This window comes from Buteo buteo, chromosome 1 (genome assembly GCF_964188355.1).
Source record: "Buteo buteo chromosome 1, bButBut1.hap1.1, whole genome shotgun sequence".
In the NCBI taxonomy this organism is placed as follows: Eukaryota; Metazoa; Chordata; class Aves; order Accipitriformes; family Accipitridae; genus Buteo; species Buteo buteo.
This window is the reverse complement of record NC_134171.1, coordinates 78,938,276-78,961,916: the sequence shown is the minus strand read 5'-3', so window position 1 is coordinate 78,961,916 and position 23,641 is coordinate 78,938,276. Positions and strand designations below refer to the sequence as shown.

Below are 23,641 nucleotides of genomic sequence, written 5' to 3'. Positions count from 1 at the left end.
ATTATATATACCATGCTAAAACACATCTTGAAGTGTCTACAAAGGACACTTATGACCAAAATCATAAATACATTGTAAAACCTCCCTGGGAGGTAATGAGTTTTATGGCTTACTCTATGTACTGAGTTAATGAAACATACGTTGTTTCTGCAGAGAGTGCAGTTAGTACAAAGAGAGTTCATCTTACAAATAACAGTAAGTCAAAAGATTGTGTACACATCTGGAATTGTGATAACTAGTCCTTCCTAGGGTCACAAGTCCCTTCTGGGGCATCTTTATTTTTTTCTCCTGAGAACGGTGTTGAAGAGCAAGATGATGTCTTCTTGAAGATGGATCTGTCCTTACTGATTTCCTGTTCTTGATTTGGGATTTAAATAACACACCCCAAGTAATGCACTTAACCTTTTGTAGCTCTGACAAATCAAAGAGTTAGCAGGAAGTCTCAGCATCGTGTAAGTCGGAAGCGTATTTGAAGTGTACAAAGTTGCCCACGGTGATTGTGCTAACACTGCCCAGAAGCGTGGTGTTAACTAAAATGAGCTGTGATAATTTTCTGATTATTATTCTCCACACATACCTGGACTGGATTGTCCGATAAATACAGTTTCCTGCAAGATCTCAGAACAATTAACCCTCTAAGTTACAGTTGTTACAGTTTCTCACTAGTTTTTTGAATCCTATGAATGAGCGTTTTGAATTAAATGGTTCTGCAGGTACAAGAAATAGCGTCAATTAACAAATGAGCATATTACATTTAAAACAACAACCAAAAACCCCTTTAGCGCTATGCTTGGTGTGATAAGATCCATAATTCAAAAACAGTTTGAGCAAGTCTCTAAACAGAAACAGCTACATTACTTACTGCATTACATGCTGCCTTGTGTACAAAATCCAGAAATTGTTCCAGTGTAGGCAGGAGTAACTAGTTAGCTTATGACATTCTGGTAGGAAATTGCTTTTCTGTCGTAAAGTATCCATCCCAGGTACAAAAGTTGCTTCTCAATGCTTTATAATGATTACTAATAAATATGTAATGTACAATGTTCTTTGTGTTAGGGCATGCTAATCACAGTTCATCTGTGCAACAAGAATTATAAGAGGCTCTTTTAGAATATTGGTTTGAATGCACTTAGTGAATTACTGGAAAAGACATTTACGAATAAAAAAATACATACTGTATTCTTTGTACAAAAATAAAGCTCCTTCCCTAAAACTGCACATGCAAATATCCCGTGGGAGTGAATGAAGAGTGCTGGTTCATTGTTTGGCTGCCTTGGACTCACCAAAAAAAGCACTTTAGTTCATGATAAAGGCATTCAATTAAACTCCTCCATAAAAATTTAAATGTAACATTGTGGAAGCATCAGCAGGTACTCTGCGATTGCAGGACTTGCTTTAATATTTTCCCAGTTGTTTTTATCAAATCTGAGATTAGGTTTTACCCTAACTTTCTCTAGTTCTGTAACTTTAAAATCCATTGCAGTCACAGCAGCAGCTTTGCATATTGCTTACCAATTGGTGATGAGGAGACTTTATGGGTAGCAAAGTCGGAGAAATGAGGATAAAAGGTGCAGAACACCATTTAAATTTAGTAGCTTGATTACTTACATATGAGTGGTAGTTCATGTTTAGAATGTTAATTCTCATGCAGTAATGTGGAAACATTGAGGTATGAGATAGAACATTACTCAGAGGAAAAGCGGTTTTTAAACAGAAAAAAAAAAAAAAGACTATCTAAATCAAAATGGTCATCACTAGAAAGAAGGAGAGTTCACTGTGGAAGCGTGGTTCATTGTTGCTCTGAGGATCTTCCTTCCTCCTCTGACCTATGTTTTTGAGGACGTTCACATTTCAGGACAGCGAAAATGTGGCGGAAAAAAAGCTTTTTGTATTAGTTTTCCTTTAGGCTGACATTGGTAGGAATGGAAATATTTTTAATACTACCTCATTATTTTTGGAGGTAACTAAGCTTGTCATTTTCCATTGGAACACTAGATGTAGTTTTCCAGTTTCCTCTCTATACCACATTTCTACTAAGTAGAGAGAAAATTAGATGGACGATTAATTTTTACTGGAAGATTTTACACTCTCTTCCAAGATCAGTGTCCTCGTGTGGGGCTAATACCTGTTTGGGGGTAAATTAACAGTTACTTCTCAAATGGAAGAGTCTAGAGGTACAGAATCATTGCAAGCAGAATATGGTGGTATGTAATTAAGCTGCTAAAAACTAGTTTTAAGTGCTATAATACTCACTTATTCTAAAAAGTTTCAATGCTATCTCTGGCTATAGTTCCACAGAAATGTTCAGGATTCAGAAGGTCTACAGGCAGGTTTCTGCATAACAAAAAAACTTGACTGATTTAAAAAAAAAAATTGCAATTGAAACTTAAACCATTAAAATTAATCGAGTAGAGAGAAGGAATAGTGTTACCGGTACACGAATTTGAGTGTAAAATACTGTCTTCTGAGAGAGCAATATGCATTTTAGCTGCTTCACTGTGAATAATCATCAGTTACTGCATTTGTTGGACCGTTTGCAGTGGCTGATCATACCAGTCAGTCATGCCTCTGCTGTATTTATCACATTAAGCTGAGGGAGTCTAGGTGGAATTCTGTCTTCTGAAGTGTGTTTTTCGCCACAGAATCCTGTATCTCCACTTAGAGCATGTGGGTTACTCCTCTCCCTATTGAAACCCATGGCAAATGTGCCATTAACCTCAAGGTGGACACAGGTCAGACCCATGCCATACAGTATGATTTGTAAATGTTTTTCCAGTATTCATAAGACAGTTAAATGTGGGATATTTTTCTGTAGTTAGCTAATATACAGCCTAAAAACTTATAAATAAAATTTTGTGTGTGGTATTATTGCAGATAAGGAAATTGGTCCAGGTAGACACCTTCCGAGGTTTCAAAGCCTCTGATAATTTTTTTTGTTCATTTTCTTTAAAAAGTTTCAGACCTTCTATATGAGATTCATTTAAGATCAAAGCAAGAATAAGAAGTAGCCATCTCATGTATTTCTAGTTCAGCAGAAGGTGATAGTTAAGTCCCTTAAGAGAGCCTATTTTCACTGTAAGGTGAGGCGGGGATCACTTTTAAAACAGCATCCATCTTATGTACAGCCATCCAAGTAAGACTCCTTAATATTTTGGAAGAGGCTTTCACTTACCACACACAGAGCACAGCATAGTAGCAATGGAAGATATTTACATTTTTCACGTTGTCTTAAATAACATAGTGTCTGCTTTAAATAGTAGATTTTCAGTAGCCTTCAGCTCTGGTGTGTCCTAGATTAGTCCTTGATTAACTGTAAAAACAACGAACGCATTGTTAGAAATAGTGTAAAATAAGGGTATCTAATTGTTTGCAAAATGTCAAAAAGCACCCAGGAGGAATCAACTCTGATTACCTTTTTGATCAGTTTTGCTAAGCTCTTCAAAAACTCTTTGGGGGATTTTTTCTCATAAGATTCACATGAAGACTCACAGTGCTGAAAGATAAAGAAAATTATGCCACTTCTAAACAGTGCATCAGAATCATAAATAATACTTCGAGCTTTCTCACTGAATAATCAAGAGGGTCGTAATCAAAACCTTTTACAAATGGAAAAGCTGAGACACAGGCTGTTTCAGAAAGGGAAAAAATACAGTAACAACACTTTTTGTTCACATTTTTTTCAGTAATACCTTGTCCTTTCGTCCGGCACATTGCATGGTTGCCAAGTACATACATGTAATTGACTGCTAGGATCAGAGTGAACGCCTTTCCAAAAAGTACAGAAAATTGGACATTTTTAATTTCCAAAGTAACGAAAGGCAGATTGGTTTTTCTAACAAGTTTGCTTTCTGAAGTTCCACCATTGCAGGTGGTGTCTGCTATAGAAAATAAAGAGCAGTGATCATGATTATGAGCACTGTGAGGAAATCCTACCTTTCTAGGGTTGGTCAAGGTGAATCTTTTCAAGACTTTAACAGTTAGGGTGAATGTAGAATTTACTTGGCTGTTTTCTGGTTGTAATTTCAGTATGCCTTTCTGGAAGCAGGTCACGGCTGTGAACAGGCATCCATCCTAGGGCAGGAAAAGAAGGAACAGTTTTAAAACGGATGTTGCAGCACTTTTTCCTGCATCTGTTAGGTTGTGGTCCACGTGCAAAAGTAAGTATCCAGGATATTAATTGAGAAGATTCAACTGTACTCTTTGTTGTTGTTGTTAGTTTTAGATATGCAGGAGATCTTTAACCTTTACTCTGCCTGTTCTTTGATAATTACTTAAGTATTTCCTCATTAAATAAATGCCTAAAATATCCACTTGGATATTAATCATGACAGCAATTGAAAGAAAATGCCACTGAAGAGTAGATCATGTTACATGTAGTCAGTTTTCACAAGCACAGGTATGAGTATTTTCCTATAAAAAAAAAATGAACATCACTCTGGACTGTTTCTCAGTGCTACATGTGGGAATATACTTTTTTCTTCCTAATTGTGCCCTTTCTATTATTACCTACTTAATAATTATACTTAGAATTGATGTAGAACTGCGTATTTTCAAATACTAGTGAAATGTTCTCGCTTGATAGCGTGCGAAATGAAGGTGAAGTTAGTTAGTTACATTACTAAAGGGCTAAGAGGGATTGAGGAGGAGAGGCAGGATAAGGAGCCAGGCTCCTGGCTTGAATTGTCTTACTGTGTTGCTTTAAATTCAGGTGCACGTTAAACCTAAGTCAAGGAAAGTAAGCATCATCTATACATAAATTGAAAAAGAAGCCATCTTTTCAGATGATATAAATTTTCTGTTGCTGGTGCTTATCTGGAATTAAAGCAACCTGCTGTTTTCCTTTCATAGTGCAGCTGCGTATTAATTTTACTGATGCTAACAGAAAGACTACAAGCTCTCCAGAATCTCCTTTCCTTCGTAGTGACTGTTTTCTTTCGCTAGGCATGCAGCTATGGAAAATATCACCAAAACTAACCTATAGCCAATAGAGAAAGAAAAGCAATGTTTACTGAAGCCAATTTGTAACTCACTTTCTGTTTTCCGAAGAAGGAAACATTTAGAACTGCTGATTACACATATTAGAAAGGCTCCAAAGCCATCATCCCTGTTTTGCATGCCAACTGCTACCGAAGCTGAATCTCATCTGGTTTATTAGATGCCGCTGCAGTTTGCTGCTTTGGCAAGGACAAGGCAACCTTCATGTATGTTGCTTACAGCAAATTTTAATAGCAACATTTTATATTGGTTAGATATAACATTTTATTTTCCTTAAAAACCACACATTTATGTTTGTTTCAAGCTTCTTACAGTAACCAGTCTTGCTTACTGGAAAAAAACCACTCGTTTTTAGAGAGATCAATTTTCCAGCTGAAACTGAAAACATTTTCTGCCTCATCCGTGATGAGCTGAGAAACCAGCATTTCTCATATATGCTGCTTTTTTTTTTTTTTTTTTGCTGAGTTAACAGTTAGCTGTAGGCAGGCCAACAGTCAGAGGACCACAAGGATTGTGGGTTTCAGTATGTTGTGATGGGTTAAGCGCTCTGATGAAGAGCTTGAAAAGCATAGACCACTGCTAATGTCAGAGGGGGCCTAGGCAAATGTAAAATATTTGTATCAGAGGCAATTTGCGGCAATACTCTGCATCTGACTGAAACTACCTTTACAGATTAGCCTGAAAAGCCCTTACTTCCTGAATTAGTGATCAGTGGGGTTAGATGCTGATCCGATGTAAATCAGCATTGTGTCACTAGCTCCAGCTGCAATGTCAATCACCAGCAATAAATCTTATTTTCCATCTGGTCTTGCATCACTTCAGTCTTAAGACTACTTTTTTAGGCTCAGCATATTTTCCCTTGAGTTGATACCCTCTGAGCTTTTAAACTTCTTACCTCCCTTTTGTTAAAAAAAAGGTATTTCATTGCTAAGTGTAAAAGCAAATTGTGTGGGATTGAATTGGGGCTAACACTTAGTCCACTCACAGGAACCTCCAGGAAGTCAAAACAAATAGTGATAAACCACTGAATTTTGAATGTTATAAAAGGTAGTCATCTTCCTGAATATTCAAGGCCAAATGTAAATCTGGCATTAGCAGGTTATCACAGAAGAAATACTTAGATATTTGAAATACAGTTCTATGAAAGACTTTTTATTAAATCCAGAGTCATTAGGGTGTGATTGCACCTGATCACCCTGAATGCAGCTCTAGCACACTGTAATTCATATCTTAGTATTTGGACAGTTCAGTAGATGCAAATTTCACCCTGTAGGACGAAAAGTTTGTTAACGTGGTTGCTGCTGATAATTACGATTGGCACACTAATTTTTTCTTTCAAGTTTTTCATCAGAGGTTGAACCTGTATCAACTTAGTACTTTCTAAATATGTGAATTCTCTGTCTCCTCTAGTTTTCAGCGCAGGTACTTAGGACCTCCCAGAATCAGACTGTAAAGCCCTAAGCTGCAAATAAGCTGTTGTCTTCCTTCCTGAGGTGACCATGTTTTTTGAGAGAGAAAAAAAAACCCACCCAACCTGATTAAGCAATTAGTCACTAGTTGTATATGCTTTGTTTCAGAGGTAGTGGCAAACACTGCAGTAAAATGACAGCTAATCATCTACTTTTCACTTTGACACCACAAGTTAGGAAGAGTGTTAATGAAAAAACCCCAGCAATTAGTTAGGGCGCGTTAGGTTTTTGCACTGTAGTTGGTTCTGGCGATGAGAAGGAATGTATCTGTTTTGGTGATGCTTCTCTATTTTTTTGGCAAGTAAAAAATGCAACAACTGTAAAGCTTAGGAGGAGGCTAACAAAACCTGTGTGAAATGAGGTGAGTTTTTTTCCTTTCTTCTTTTCGTTGTTTTGCAAGAGTTTACAGTCGTGAGTAAATAGCTTTAGACTGCAGGCATTTTTCAAAAAACTATGCCTAATGATCATTTTTGTACCTCAATCAAAATTGTTTGCTTTCTGAAATAGTTGTCAGGACCCAGAAATCAAAATTACGGGTAAATTTAAGACAGCTAATAACAGAAGTATAACATTAGATTAGCCACAGCTAGCTCTAGACCTTTGTTTTATGTTGGGGATTATCAAAAGAAGGCAGGACGTGTTTAGCTTCTAGACTTCTAAGACGTGCTGTTACTATTATTGGTATTTAATTTCACGGTAAATCCTGCATCCTGCCACTTTGAAGTATGTACACACTTTCTGTGACTGGTGTAATTTACTGCATATAAGAAGTTCCTGACCTTGGAACACGCAAAATATCAGCATTAAATAATGTATAAATAAATATCTGTATTAGGAAAGGATTTGCAGGGGCCTGTTCCTGTAATTTTAGCTAGTTATAATCCAAAGAGAATACTTGCAGAATGCACTTCTATCTTCCCGTTGATAGCGCAACCCTTGCATGCGAATAGTCTCCGAGAAACCAGTGTGACTACATATGAGAGGAAGCGCTATGTAATACGGCCTTACAGTGCCACTCCTGGCATTTAGCTTCAGTGGGAGGGAAAGTGGGGTCCCTTTGGGTTCAGCTCAGCAATGCTCCCAGTGTGGCTGGGGCTCATGGCAGCTGGAGGCACTTCCACTCCCACGACCTGCATCCCCAAGAGCACTGCTGCTTATCTGGATCTTGTATGAATCCTTACTCTTAGCCCCATTTCTTGAGTAAACAGAATACGTACAAATTTGAATCTGTGGGTGTGTTAGAATACACACACGATAGCAAAGTAGTAATTAAGATTACATAATATAAACATTCTGCCATTAAAAATCCAGAAATAAGGAACTTTTATCAAAGTATTTTCTTACTCAGTCTAGCTTGCATTAAGACTACTAGGTCAAAGATGTGAAAAAGAAGGTATCTGCTATTTGTCAATAGAATAAAACAGTACAAAATCAAATTGATGTAATTAGAAAGAAATGTTAAAGGAGTCTCACCGTAGGGTTTTCTGGTGTATGCAGCAATTCAACATCCTACAATAAAACAAATCTAAGTTAGAAAAGTTTAACATTTGAAAGTGATGTCCCTCACAAGATATATTCTAAGCAATGCATAATGCTTGAAAATAACTTCAATATTACAACAAATACTTTGCTTACCTTATCTTTCACTGTGGTTTCTAACAGGTTAACTGTCTTCAAAAGCTGTCTGTATTTTGCTATTTTGTATGGAGCTGCAGTCTGCGCCATACTGGAACAGAAGAAAAGCATACAGAAAATAATCATCCTCTCCATACTGATGAGTTTTGTTTTAAAACGTTCCAGGAGCAAAGTTGTTCTATTCAAGATGAACACTTCAGTTTGAGTTGTGCTCAGGTATGCTACGTACCTGCCTATATATTGGTCCTTGCTGGAGATGTAAAACCCACCCATTTCAGTTTGGAAAGCTTTGTAGAATGGATTAATGAGTAACCCTTTTTTCTTTTCCACTGGCTAGATGCATGTATGCAAGTTTGTGCGTAGGGGGCAGGGATTGATGGAGTGAGCAAAAATATGCCCCATCTGCACATTGGACAGGAAAAAAAGAGAAAAGGGTGAATTCCCATTTTCACTTTGAGTCAAGAAATGAACGTAGTAAAAAGTAGGTACTTAGAAACCACAGACGTAGGTAAACAAAGATTCTGCATTTTTTTCCTGTTTCTTACAGCAATGAATCTCTCCAATCCACCTGAAGCTCTTGTGTACCATGCTGGAGAAATATGACAGGACTTCTTTTCAGAATTTAAATGTATTTATCCTACTTTCTTTATGGCTCCAAGGGGTGTTTGTTAGCTAGTTCCCTCTGATGTCTGTGAACTGCCACTTTTATATTCTTAGCTTGTTTTTTGCGACAGCTGTGAGTAAAAGCTCATCTTAGCGTTTAAGCCAGCTGAAGTTTGCTCTACGTATACTTGGGACCAGTACCAGATATTTTAACAGCATCATAGAGAGTGTGTCCACTGGGGGTGAAAGTTGCAGGGAAATGGGAGGGGTGGATGCCCGTACCATGCCCGTTCCCCAGATGGGAGCGATACTGGAAGATCGGGGACTGAATCCTGGTGAGTCCCAAGGGACGCTACCACTTTGCAGTGGTGGTCCAGTGCTTGTAGCAGCTAAACACATTCAATTACATTCTGCAGCAGCTAGGCTTGAGGTTAGTTTTGCAATTCAATGCAACCCCTTCAAAGGAGGTGTGATACTGAGACCTGAGAATTCTCTTGAGAATGTAGAAGTGCATTTGTTTTGTGTGAAATCCAAACAGAAGCGCATACTTGAAAAAATGTAAATCCAGAATAAAACCAGCAGAATGATATGAATTAAGAAATAAGGCAGACTCTTGGCATTTCCTTCAAAACTGATGCCTGTTGTAATTAAGTATATATGCTGCTTTTGAGGAAATTTATTTAATGTTTAAAGATGTGCATTAGCAAAGGGATTTTTTTCCAGCAAATGCTGGTAAGGAATGTTCTCTTATGGGGAATTCCACAGCTGCTTTCTTTCTAAATGACTGACACTGAAGTTGAAGGTATTTAAAGGTATTCTTAAGTATACTCCTTTTTTTTTTTTTTTCAGTTGCCTTCAGCCCAAGCCCAGTTTCTCTCACTCTTGCTGAGCTGCACTGTTCTCAGTAAGGCTCTCTGCAGGCACTAGGGACTTACTGGACTGCCAGCTCTAGGAATCAGTTCATTTTAAAATCAATGTTCCTAATATTTCCTCACAAGGAGGAAAAAAAATGATTTAAATGGCTCTTATGTATTGTCAATACTAAATGGTTATCAACACTGTGGTATTACCATTAAAACGTTCCTGTGTGGAATTAGTAGAGGGCAGTTAAAGTCACTTGGACACCTTCACTGTGGTGAATAAAAACATGCCCAAGTGTCTTTCAAATTAAATCTTTGCCTCTGGAAGTCGGAAGATTTCAGATGGCTTTGGAGATGCTTTACAAAATCTACACAGTGTTTGGACTTCAGGTGGGTGTCTAGAATGTTAGTCTGTGTAATATGCTGGCATCGTATAAAATGCACCTGTATGCTTCTGTCTGGTGGGTGAATCTGGGTAGTCAAGTTGGATCACCTATTTCTTGTGGTTCATTTCAAAATGAGCATTTAAGCTGATGAGAGCTCTGTCTGGTATACTCAAGTGATACAAATGATTATTTACTGTATGCTGGTTTTGTGCTTAAGACATTTTTAATCTTTAGAAAATGGATAGCTTAAAGGAATAGATTTTACAGATGGATGCGTAGATACACATAACACACTCACGGTGTCATGTATGCACACACAAAATCTCTCCTGGTGAAAGGGATAGCTAATCACACCTGATAGAACAGAAATCCTGAAAAATAAGAACTGAAATAAATAAGAAAAAGAATACTTTCTTCTACCACACAGTCTAAAATTTAATTTCTTCAAGAAAAGGTAGTATGATCATTTTTTTTTAATTTATTTATTTTGATGAGCATGTCTTGAAATAATTTTAGAGAAGCAGCGCAGCTGGACTGTGAAGTAGGGGGTATCTCAATAGGTTTTATTCAGAAGTTGTGTTTACCTATAGCTAAGGCTCATTAATGGAAATCAGCAGCATCTCTTGTTTAAGGAACCATGTGGTGACCAGTACTTATTTTTATCCCCCTTCCCCCCCATCCCATTCATGTGAAGTTTTGCAAAATTTTTTTTTTGTCTGTTGCTCAACACCTCTGTAAGGCTGCTGAGAGGGTGGAGAGATTATTTCTGATAGTGGTATTCTTTACGTGAAGAACTTGGGTTCTTAGCTCTGCTCCTCTTTACCATAACTGAACCTTTATCTTCTCTGTAGGTTATTGACTAGTAACTTGGATGAACGTGCATTGTATTCTCAATCCAGTTTTTGACTGTGCTGTTGGAAGTGTTGAGAGTCAAGGAGCAGGCTGGTGATAATGTCTGCTGCTACTTTTTATTGTCAGTATTTCAACTGTGAATTCTTTTGAGAAGCTTCTTGGAGCCCAGCTACTGTAGATGATCATGCTAGCTGTGTCAGCCTTTGTTTTATTCATCTTTATGTGGTTGATAGGTTGGAAGCTTTCCACTTGAATGTGGAGTACAACTCTATTAGCTCTGTCTTCATTAGGTGGTTGGCAGTTACTCATGCAAAGAGATCACTGAAGATTGTTTGCATTGACCAGACAACTTCAGGACCACTCAAGAACTTCAGCTAATGCATGATGTGACTGTCCACATATTTTCAGAAATGCAGGACTTGAAGGGACAACATAGAGGGCATTGGCTCCTGTCATTGTACAGCCACATTGTACGGTGGCTTTAATATTTTATCATATCAACTAGAAATACTTCACCTATTATAAATGAACGTTGCATTTTTCTTTGTCCTTGGTTATTTGCTGGACAAGAGCATGTATAACAGCATTCTGGATATAGCTATGACTCTGGGAGTCATTTCCAGATACTCATTGGTCTATATGGCCGCACATAATGAGACCCTACAACTCCATAGCAGAATCATACCTGTGTAGCTAACATCCATTTTAATTTTCATCTTTGGGGTTTTTTTTCATAAACTTGTAATAATTATGGATCTCATGGAGCAACCAGGTCTGCTTCTGGAGATAAAATCTGAATAACAAAAGAGTGAGATAATCATAAGGCTCAGCATGTTACTAGCCTGGACAGTCCTGAGATCCTGTTGCTTTAGGGAACAAAGAAATATAATAGCAGACAAAGGCAGCTTTGAATCCACTGAACCAAGCTGAAGCCTGGTGAGCACTGTTTTGAGGAGTTTGAGTCATGACAAGCTTCATGTTTAAGCAACGCTGTTATGTTAGGCTGTGGTTATCCCTTCATGTTTAGGTTTACTCAATGGTCTTGCAAACTGAGTCCAAGGGGGGAGCCCTGCTGATGGCTGGTGGGTTGTGTGTACTGTTTGTGGTCCTAACAAAAAAAAACTTCTTGTACAGCACTGCACTGCACAAGGCAGTTTCTGATACTAGAGGAGATAAAAAGGTTCATTATGGTGAAGACCACTGCATATTTTACAGTAAAACCCACTGTGTGAAAGAATGGCTGTACACTAATACAAGAGACTGTTTGGGCGGTAAGTAGTAAGTGAAGCATTGCCATTTTCTACCAGAAGCATCACAGAAATATGGCAGACTTTATTCATTTGCTGGTCCAGCAGGATAATTCATGGATTTGGTGGAGGCAAACCCTCACCAAATTAATGGGATGTGAGATGGCTGTATCTGAGATATTCCTAAATTAAGTCTGTTATATTGGAAATCAGTTTTAAAGTTGGTGGAGTAATTGGAATGGGAAGCTAAACAACAGGTATTTGGCAATGTGGTAGTGGGTGGTTGCCTATCATGTCTCTAAAATTGTATTGTCTTCTGTTTTGTGTTAGAGGCTATAAGGTCACAATAATTGCTTGAAGAAAGGCATGCTGACAGAGAAAGTGAAATACAAGGACAAAGAAGGACTTCCTTTTTGTCTAGGCAGTGGAGAAAACTCCTTGATATCCCTCTTATCAGATAAGAATGAGCAACATGCTTTTTATATACGTCACTTCTCTTTTGTGGCTTAGGAACATGCTGAGTCAAATAATGACACTCTCTCTCACACCGTCGCCTGCCCGGACCCAGAGGGATGGCTGCAGAGTGGAAATCTGAAAAACCTCCCATCCCAGGCCTGCGAGGCTGAGTCGTCCTCTTTCCTCTTTGCGACAGTGCTACCCAAGTGCTGAATGACTTCGACCCTGAAAGCCCAGTTCCCCCACCCACATTTTCCTTTACAGTATAGCTGAATGGAGGCTTTTCCCATAGCTTAGTCATTGCTATGGTCTCAGCCAAAGAAACCTGTAATGTACAGGGCTGCTTTCAAAGAATTTTTATAACTTACGTACGTGAAATCTCATGTGTATACTATCTGTGACTTGGGGGGGAGTTGTAGGAAAGCAAGGGGAGAGAGTAATGCTGGAATATGGGAGACTAGGAAGAAGACTCCTGTGTAACAGATTTAGGAAACCGAGTCTTTAGAATATTTCTGACAACTTTGCAAGTTAGTTCCACCCTCTTTCAGTTGTATTTTCTTATTATAAGCTTTGATATAATTCTTCTGTCTTTTAACCTTGCTTTGAAAAGAGAAAATCCAACCTGGGAAAAAATCTGTTTCTAACTTGTAATTGTATTTGCTATAAAAATAAGAGTACATAGAACTCTGAATGTGGTAATATAGACACTAAAAAATTAATAGACTTCATACAGCAGTATAAACCCACTGACATTCTCCATGATGTTCCTCCAGAGTTAACGTATAGCCAGTTTCTAATCCGTACTGAAGTGGGTCTAACATTGGCTAATAAAAAGATCCCATGCAGTAAATGAAGGAATTGGAGGAATAAATGGAGCAGCTCTTAAAGGAGATTGTGCATTTCTGTCCTGAAAGAAAGTACTGAAGATCAAAGAGATGCCAAGCAAAAGCTTTTATTACAGAAGAGTCTTACTATATCGTGTAAGGGTAATTACCTTGAGCAAAATATTTAAGACAATTCGCAGTTGCTGGAAAACAAGGAGAAGAGTATGACAAATGCTCAGCTGGCTGGGTTATAAAGTGAAGTGAACTGTTCTGTCTTCAAAGGACTTGTGTGAGTGCCAAAGAACCCCATCTGCAGTTTGTAATAGGGGCTGGAGTGGTACCTAGGTACGTGGGTATGCTGGTGTTCGGCCTCTAGCTGTTACCAAATTTAAAAATCATTATCTTACACTTCTAGCCGTAAACATCACTGACATTATAATCTGTGGTTCTCAATTGCAATTAAGGCTGAGATGCAATGCCGCATAACAGAAAAAGAGGCAACGTAAGAATGAAAGAGACTTGGTGGATGGAAAGTAGAACCTGCTTTCAAGAGCAGACAAAATCTTTCTGAATCTAGTACAACCCTGCTCATGGTTTTATCTAAGCTTTAGAAACAGCTTCAGCTAGTGAAGGTGCATGAGAAATGCACTTGCAAATGTTCCTGTATTGCCTCATTTGTTTGCTACAAGCCATTATTGTCTTTATTCTCTCTGGTTCAGCAGAAGTGTGTGACTATGACTATAAAGCAGAACAATTTAACAGCAATTGCATATACGTTAAATACCAGGTGCATCCTACTCCTAGGTCAACCCAGTGATGCTTGTTATGCATGTAGTTTGACTGATGTATTTCTAGCCTTACCAACTACTTATAGCAAACCATACTGAGAAAATGTCTTGTCAACATCCAGAGCCTGAGACAAGCCAAGACCTGCTGTGCACAGAACCAGATATTCGGAAGAACCGTTCTCTTGCGACCACGTCCTTTCAGGTCTTTCCTTCAATGTTGGAGCAGCCTCCCACTTCCTGGGTCATACCTTTCTCTGCATGTAGGATGGAAGAACCCTCGCTGGGTCACCAAGTCTGGTCTTCTGCCATTGCAGGCATCCACGTCATATAGTTCCTTTCACATTTCAGCTAAAAACTCCGGCGTAAGGCCTTATCAGTTTGATCTCTGTAACGATAAGTGCTTAGAGCTTTTTCTGTGCCTGAGCTGCGTTCCAGCTTTTATAGGGCAGCTTCATTCTTATTTACAGTACTACTAATAATCTTTCCCCACTACCAGAGGACAGCCAAGTTCAGAAGACAAGGCAGCAGTTGACAGGAAGTCAAGCTACCACAGTTCTCTTAACAATTTGAGGGCAGAAAGTAGTTGTTCAGCTGAAAGCCACAGGCGGGGAGAGGTGGGGGCAATAAGCAAGAAAAGTCAGCACTCCTTTCTGAGTTGCAGCAATGACTTCTCCTGCAGCTCTAGTGCTTGATGGCATTGCACTGCGGATCCTCAGGTCTCCTTGTGAAACATGGCCCAGCAGCGTGCAATCTTTCCTTTCTACCGCAGAAATGTTCTCTGTATGAAACATACGTTTCCTGACGACTGCCCTAAGAGTATGGCCTATGGTGTGAAAAGCAGTGATGTGGCAGTCCTGAAACCCAGCAGTATATGTCATGTTCATTCAAAATGTTCAGAAAGAAAAATCCAAAGAGATCCATGCAGATGTTGGACAGTGAATGGAGGAAGCAGAACAGTACAAAACAGAATGCTGCCTTTGTTCATTTACTAATGTTAATGAACAGAAGGAGCAGCAGTCAGAAGAGAGTTACTTCTGTGTTACAATATCAATAGCATAAAACAAATAACCCCCAAACCATTATAGCCTCAAGATGGACAAGTCTGGTGCAGAGTCTACTGCAGCCTGTGGGAATGCATTACATGCATAACTATTCCACTGGCAGTTGGGCCTTCCTGTATCCTGACATGCCTTGCACGGTGATCAGCGCGACACTACAGCTTGTGTTTCAGTATCAGAATTAAAGGTTTGATGTTACAGATTCTTTTGGATTTTGGTGAGGCTGCTGTGCTGGTGTGGGATCTCCGCAGCAGTACGATTGTTCCCCTCTTACATAGTCTAGAGCAAAATACAGGGTGCAGCCAGTGAGGGGCTATGGCCTCTTTTCCCTCCTCTCCAGCAAATCTACCCTGATTTAAAGATCACTGCATAAAGTTATCTTTAAAATGCAGGTTTTCGCTTTTTATTGTGCTTTACTTTTTGGCATGTATTGGCAGAAGCAGATGACTGAATACCACTTTTTTTTCTAACTAGTTTCACTTTCTGGTTCTCAGGTACTACCAAAATACTACAGATTGTACCCTCCTTCATATGTGTGTATATGTTTACTGTGTATACACAGTTTCTATTAGAATTATTTTTTTAATGACAGTGTCGGTTTTAAGTTCTATAAACTCATTCACATTGTTCTCCTGACCTTTTTTTTTTTGTATTTGTCTTCCCAGGCCCCGGAACAGTGTCATGTCATACCACGCTGAGGCATCTCTGTGGCCCAGCAAGAAATAGTGAAGACAGAGGAGCAGCCTGAGATTGCACTGGAGGATGTGGTCTGCCTCCCCTTGGAGCGACTCCCAAGTACCTGCTGGCAGACCAACTCCTCAACTTCTCCTGTGCGCTGCCACTATGTGTGCTGCAAACCACTGCATCAGCCATCAGATGCTGCTTGTACTTCAGCTCGTGCAGCACAGAAGAGGCTCTGGTGTCATGCTGCGTAAGCGAAGGGAAGGCTGAGGCAGAAACCACCTCTGCAGGTCTCATGATGTAGTAATGCAAGTGCTTTCTTCAGCAGCAAAGCCGTTTAAAGAACTTTCTACTTCAGGTCACTGCCACTCTGCTGTATCTCTGCATCACAGTTTATTGCAGTCTGAGGAGCCTCTGTAAAAGCAGCTTGGGTCATTAAAATGATCCAGGTTAAAAATTCCTCTTGAAAAGGCCTTGAGAGTTTGTTTGTTTTGCTTTGTTTTGACTGGAATCATTTCACTGTCAACTCTACTTTCTCCTTAGCACAACTGCCAGATTTGCAAATAGCAATGAGTTGCTATTAGTCAGAAAATCCTACTGGCTTTACTACTGATCAAAACTGTGGATCGTGTACACAACAAGTACCTCCTTAGCACACAAGGCTGAGGGGGCCAGAAGGTATCGCTCAGCAACATCATTCCAGGAATAACAATTTGGTGCCAGTGCAAACAGCGTTCAGCCCTTCAGCTGTGGCTGAAATGCCATTTCTGGCAGAATCATTTTAAGGAACAGGATTTAGGGAAAAGTCTTTACACTGCAGCCTGGTCTACATTTTGAGAGTCTTGCAGGGATTATATTATCACTCAGGCAAGATTTGTTGTTACCTTTCAGGCAGTTACACTAATACAATCTCTGATGTGGATTTAACTATACCAGTATAGAATTATCTTAAATAGGAATATTAACTATTCTGGTTTTCATATATTAATTACTCTGTGAATATGATGCACTTTGTTATGACTTTACACTTAAATAAATCTGCTATTTAATTGTTTACAGCAGGTTAGGGAATGCTCTGAGGTAACTAGCTCATACTATCCTTAACAGATAAAACTTTAATGTAGTATCTTTGAAAAAACAGCTTTTCTCGGTAAAATTTTTTTTCAGACGTCTCTGTTTCTGTCTTCTTCTATAACTACACATATATAACAGATACGAATGTGTGTGCCTGTGCCTACCAATGTATCTTTTATATATGCACACATACAGATTTGAAAAGCTATATAGCACAGTTGTTTTGCATAATGAGTTTCATTTTTTTTCACAGGTCAGCACCTTAAGCGAACCTTGGAAAAACTATTGTGTGATCAGTCATCGCACTGAAGCAGCAGCACCCGTTTGGTAAAGGTAGTCTTGGATAAAAAGCTGAATGCTGTGGTTTCAGTGACTTATCGTTGAAACCTTGTGGTTTCTGTGTAGGAGGCTGTATAAGCTGGACACGTTTGACATCCTTGTTTCTAAGCTGTGAAATCTGTACATCTAATTTATGAAAATAATCTCTGGTTTAATTTTATTCTTTTTTTAATGAAGTCAACATATTTTCCTTGCATTCAGTGGAAACAATAATGGAAATGTTTTAAGATGTACTGTGAACCTGTTTTGACCTCAAAAAGGGAGAAGAATCGAGATATTCTTAATTACGATTAAGGTCTAAGAAGGAAATTAAAATTAAATACAGGGAGTTAGCAGTGAGAGGAAAGCATTTCTCAAGTATGGAGACAAATAGATAAATTAATTGTGGGAAATGACATAGACATTATAAAATAAAAAACTTCCAAGTGAGAATTTGATTGAAAAAACCCAAACAACTAAGTAAAGTTATTTAGAATAAACCATGGTACTGGCACCATTTAGGGTAGCCATAAGTATCTTTCAGGTGGTCTAAATAAATAAGTTTACATGTAAGGTAAATCCAAGACTAATGAATCTAAAGGTAGGACAAAGAGGCAGCCGCAGCAGAAGCAGTTGCACTCACAGAAAAATGTAATTGAACATTAGATCAGTTACATGCTTTTTTCTTTCGTAGTTGAGTTTTATGCTACGTTTAGGGAATTCATTCAGTTTATTGAAGGGTGAAATGTGCTAATGTTGGTGCAATGGATATGGCAGGTACGCACAGCTGGAATTGGGAGAAGGGAGGGAGAGTAAGTTTCTGGGCTTTGCTGTGCTATGTAGGTGTATGTTGTGGTTTAACCCCAGCCAGCAACTAAACACCACGCAGCCTCTCACTCGCTCCCCCCCACCCAGTGGGATGGGGGAGAAAATCGGGAAAAGAAGCAAAACCCGTGGGTTGTGATAAGAATTGTTCAATAGAACAGAAAAGAAGAAACTACTAATGACAATGATAACACTAATAAAATGACAACAGTAGTAATAAAAGGATTGGAATGTACGAATGATGCGCAGGGCAATTGCTCACCACCCGCCAATTGACACCCAGCTAGTCCCCAAGCGGTGATCCCCTGCCCCCAGTCCCCCCAGTTTGTACACTAGATGTGACGTCCCATGGTATGGAATACACCGTTGGCCAGTTTGGGTCAGGTGCCCTGGCTCTGTCCTGTGCCAACTTCTTGTGCCCCTCCAGCTTTCTCGCTGGCTGGGCATGAGAAGCTGAAAAATCCGTGACTATAGTCTAAACACTACTTGGCAACAACTGAAACCATCAGAGTTATCAACATTCTCCGCATACTGAACTCAAAACATAGCACTGTACCAACTACTAGGAAGACAGTTAACTCTATCCCAGCTGAAACCAGGACAGTGTAGCAGAAACAAATCCACGTCTGCATTGCCAAACTGGAACCAGGAGAGTCACGGACCCATCTGCATTAGCCTTCATTCCTTGCCTTTCTCTTCTGCCTTCCGCTTTGGTGAGTGCCTACCATCCTGTAACTCCCCAGAAAGCTGAGCTGTAGCAATACAGGATACTCAAGCCTCTTAATATTGGCAAATCCTGTTCCCTTCACTGTCATGAGCAATGACTGACTGCCCAAACCTTGAGTTTTCACCAGCAACAATTTTGCCCCTGGCAAGCAAGTTCCCAGAAGCATATACACCATTCCCTGTAAGTGAACCTATGGAAACATATTAAAAATGAGCAAAGACCTCTGAAAAGAAGACAAAGGAGAAGGAAAAGAACATTCAAGGTACAAAACAAAGTTTGTTGCAGAACTGTAATTGAAATGACTACTTGTGTGAAAATAACTACTCGATGCATTTGTGGGTGTATAAAAATCTGTCTGAAAAGATTAGTCAAAGACTTCTGTGTGAGCAAAGATAGAAAGTGTGATCACCCACTGTCAATTAATTTCAGAGGGATGACTGCAAGATTCATTGTAATAATTTTCAGTAATTTCTATATTGAAACATCAGTAGAAGACGATAGATTTTAATTCCTTGCTACTGTCTGATTGGTCCTGATAGGAGAGTTGTTCCTTTTCAAGCAAAAAAAAAAGTGTTATTCTAATGTTGTACCTTTGACTGGAAAATTAAGGTGTCTTGTCCTGCTTGTGTTTTCTTTCCAGAAACCTGAGCCAGTAAACATGACGACTGCATCTGTAGGTGAAGATACAAGAAAATAGTAAAATTGCTGTCTTAAAGTAGTCTTCTGGACAATGACATTTTTATTGCCTGTTATCTATGTGCTTCCTGCAGACTTAACACTTGATACCCCATTCCTTGAGCAGACAGTGCTGCTTCTCTGAACTAATTTGTGGGAAACCAAGAGAAGAACAAGGAGGCACTGAAGGTGCTAGTATAGAACAATGGAGGCTTTTGAAAATCACATTTTTCGCATAATCACTGCAAACATGGGATATACAGATAACCAAGTCTCTTGGGCATCCAGAATTTACCCAGAAGCAATATCATAAGATTCAGCATTCCTCTCCATATAGCTGAATTTCTAGTCCTGATGCTCTTCCTCTGATTATCATAGGGATTACACAACTACTTTTTTATTGAACCCATGGAAAAACTCTATCTATGCCTCTGTTTTCTCTTTTTTCTGTGTAACTAAGCCTATGGTTCTTAGATCCCTGGTTGGTGGCATTTTTAGGTGGTTTGTTAGCCACTACATTTCCATTTGTATCTCTGAGCCTGTCTGCCTCCTAACTTCCCTGCCTGTTGCTGGCCAGGGATAGGGAGTGAAGCACTAGTGCTGCACCTCTGCCGCAGGCACCCTTTCTCCCTCCCACGATGGTCGCATCCCGGGTGCGGAGGAGCAAAAGCAGCTGCTTAAATCTCTCCCTTCTGCAGGCTTGACCCCCCCCCCCCCCCCCCGGTGTTGAGGGCCCAGCTGAAAGTCACAGGCAGTCCTTTTTTTCCCCATTTTGCTAGCACCAGTCATTCACCTGCTTTGGTATTTGCCTCTCGGGGAGCAAGTTAGGTCACTGACCCAGCCATAAGTGTACCTTGCTGTGGCAGGGAGCTGTTAGGCTGGACCAGCCATCACGGCGGTGCGTATCCTGGGAGGTGCTTGGCTGCCTGGGCTCAGAGACACTGCAGGTGCCTTGCCATGCCTTCCCAGGGAGATACGCTCTTACCAGCTGAGAATTGCTGGTTTGCACTACGGGCAAATGACTAAGATAACAGTGGAAGCTTGCCTCAGTGGTATTGTCCTAGTTTTTTAAAGTCGTCTTTCATTGCCCCACAGCCTAGAAGGTTACACCTCTTCTGTCACCCTTCTCCCGTTTTGTGGAGTACTTATTTTAACGCTCATCATTTCAGGCATCTGATTTACGAATGGACCATAGACAATTGTTGCTGCACCACTGGGCCTGGTGGGCTATGACACCCAGCAGGCACGAGAAGGAGAGGGTGGCTGTGACTGTGTCCTACCCAGCCTTCACCTTCAAACCAGACCTTCACCTTCAAACCAGACCTTCACCTGCTACTGCCATCAGCTGAGCCACTGCTGGCAACTTAGGTACTTGGAGCCCAACCACAGGCAAAATAAAATGTTAAGAGCTTAAATCACTACGAAGATTGCATTTTACTTGCCCTTTTTACTGGTCAAAGAGTGCACATGTACCAATGCTTTTAGCCTCAACACCTTGATCTCCTAGAGCTGTGTGACTGTGTTGTGCATCACATGTAAGGAGTTGCTTATTGGACTCCAGAGGCTGCAAAATAATTGTACTTGATATTGCTGCACAAAGGGTGACAACATGAAAGGAAATGGAAACATTCAGGCTGAGAACAGGAAAACTCATGAGAATGTAAGAAACGGCCTGAAGAAAAAAGGAGACAAAAGATGTAATTTCCAAAACAATAACCAGAGATCAAAGGAGGCTGATGTTCTTTCAAATCGCTGTTTGTGGTGGATCTGCAGGAGAAGGTTTGAGAACATTATTTTGAAAGGTGCTGTGAAAAATACAGAGTATTGCAGAGAAGCAATAGACCCTGTCGGTTTTTTCTTGGCTCTGTTCTTGCCGTTGCCCTCTGCATTTTTGTGTTGGCCATGCTGAGTTTTTCTGAGAGAAATGCCACCATTCGCTTCACTTCAAATTGTCTTTAAATTGAGCAGAGATCAAGCAGTTTTATCCTCTGATACAATCATATGCCATGGAAACTCTCCTTACTCATTCTCCAAGCTGCCTTGTTTTCTGCTCTGTTGCTAGATCTAGCTCAATGCTTTTAAGGCTCGAACTGCACAGATTTTCCTTTTTAGCTCTATTCTTCATCATATCCTGATTGATTTTATTGATTTTGTCCCAATCTGTCAAAACTAATAAATAATCAGAAATATCAAAATGTTTCATGCTGACACTTTCATATGAGCATTTCAGTTTTCCATTTATGATATTTCATTAGGAAGTTTTGTTTTATTTGAAATAGTTTAAAAGCTGGGAAAGAAACATTTCTTCATAGTTTGATGCGGAATGACTGACCTGAAGTGAGCTTTTTTTTTTTTTCCTTGATCTTCTCAATAATTGCAATGTGTTTGTGCCACTTCATATGTCTTCTGGCAAATGAAAAAATCAGATGCTCGCCCTATTTTAGGTAATCAGTCTGACATGTAACAGTCATTCTCTGTGCTTTCTTAGATCTTTATGATTCAGTATACTTGATTTTTATTTTTTCACAGGTGGGAAACAATGCCAGGTTTATATACAGTGGGTAATCAGTATTCCAGAAAATGAAGGACAAAGAAGTAACTGTTGAAGTACACGAGAAAAGCCTGACCTTTGGCATATACAAACTCTGAAATTAGTCCTTGTCCTTCCTACTTTATGCATGAGGGTTAGGTGATCTGTTAGAAAAAAGGGTGCCAAAGTAGGACTACCCAGGCACTTGAAGGCAGTTTATAAGGGTCCAGGATAATGCAGGTTGAAGACAATACTGGGACTTGAAGGACTCCTGGGAAGAGGGGGCTGGGAAACTGTGCACTGGGGAAAGGTCTGGGCCCCTGACCCTGAATTATTTGCTGTGGCATTAAGCCTGTCACCGCTCCCATGGCCACTACCTCCACTTCCCCGGTACTATCCTTACGTGCACCTGCCCCTGCTGTTTGTCCTCCCTCTAATGCACTGGGTGACCAAGTATGAGTGACCATGAGGAGCTGTGGAAAATCTGTGAAAGGTTTGTGCAGCTCAGGGAATAGCTAGCCAATGCGTATCTGCTTAGGTCTGGGGACTGGAGACAAGGCGATGACCTTCTATGTTAATAATGTCTGTCTGCTTCTAACAGGGCCAGAGCAATTTTCTTTAACTTACCAGACCAGGCTAGGGAATCTGGATTTACCAGCTGTTTTGACAGGTAGTAGTTTCCTTTATATTTTTCTCTTACATAAAGATAAAATAGTGAGGCGCTTGGAATTTAAATGGTGTCTTTATATTTAATCTGTTCATTGATGTTTAAAGAAAGACAAGTTTAACCTTTTTATAGAGTTCAGAGAATGGTCAGGAGAATCCAATATTTTATACAATAAATTGTCTTCTGTATATAGATTTGTATTTTATAAAATACATTGTCTTCTCACTAGTGTAAATCATTCTTCAGTGTTATTTAACATCTTCCATAAGTTAGATGGCCTAATATGGGTTGCTGTGGACTGCTATGCCTTACTAGTTCTTTAGGCGTACACAGCACTCCTTTGCACCTAGTGGAAATGGGGTAAAAGAGCTTTATTTAGCTATTTTTCAGTTCCCATTTTATCCACTGACTGGAAACACCAGGCCCTTTGGCTGCCTGTTGCTCCAGACCGTGTCCTGTACTTCTTCCCTTCCTGAAGAAATTCAAGAGAGCTCACAACATGTGGCATTCAAGGCTTGCTTAAGGAAAAGCCTGTAACTCAGCCCTGGATTTCTTCAGTTTAAATGAAATATCCCAAACTAGAATATGAGATTTCTCTAAGAATGATGTTGTGCATGAACAAGACCAGATCAATGCTGCAAGAGAGCAGTGCATTGGTATGAATCAGAGTAGCCTGAAGCCACACCTCCCTTGCTTCTCAGTCTAGTACTGAGAAAGCTTTTCAGGTCTGATTAGTCATTTGAGTTAAGTGTAATAAATGTCAGAGAAACTAATTTAAAAAAAACCTCAGTAAATGTGAGGCATAGCTGCTCTCTAGTGGACTTGTGAATAGTGTCAGCAATGTAAGTACACTTAACATCCCAGAAAATAATCATGTAGATATCTGCTGAGAGACAGAAGATGAATACTTCCTACGTGTGTGAGTTCAGCTGCCTCTTCGTTTCCTTGCTGTCTCTCACCTCCTTAGGTGG

General features: G+C 39.7%; 1 protein-coding gene across 1 annotated transcript; it reads right to left on the bottom strand.

Annotated features, from left to right (window-relative positions):
* Positions 1-3,264: 3,264 nt before the first annotated feature.
* Positions 3,265-8,234, bottom strand: IL21 (interleukin 21). Its single transcript, XM_075025233.1, has 5 exons — positions 8,100-8,234; positions 7,938-7,973; positions 3,934-4,071; positions 3,406-3,493; positions 3,265-3,290 (listed from the first exon to the last, which is right to left on the bottom strand). Exons 1-5 carry the CDS (start codon positions 8,232-8,234, stop codon positions 3,265-3,267), a joined length of 423 nt encoding a protein of 140 aa, XP_074881334.1.
* Positions 8,235-23,641: the final 15,407 nt, after the last annotated feature.

Bases quoted from the DNA above. Each gene is read 5' to 3' on its own strand.
- IL21 (XM_075025233.1), bottom strand. From the start codon at position 8,234: ATGGAGAGGATGATTATTTTCTGTATGCTTTTCTTCTGTTCCAGTATG. The intron at 7,974-8,099 runs GTAAGCAAAGTA...GTTTTATTGTAG, and splicing joins AAACCACAGTGAAAGATAAG to GATGTTGAATTGCTGCATAC. The intron at 4,072-7,937 runs GTGAGACTCCTT...TTCCTGCCCTAG, and splicing joins ATACACCAGAAAACCCTACG to GATGGATGCCTGTTCACAGC.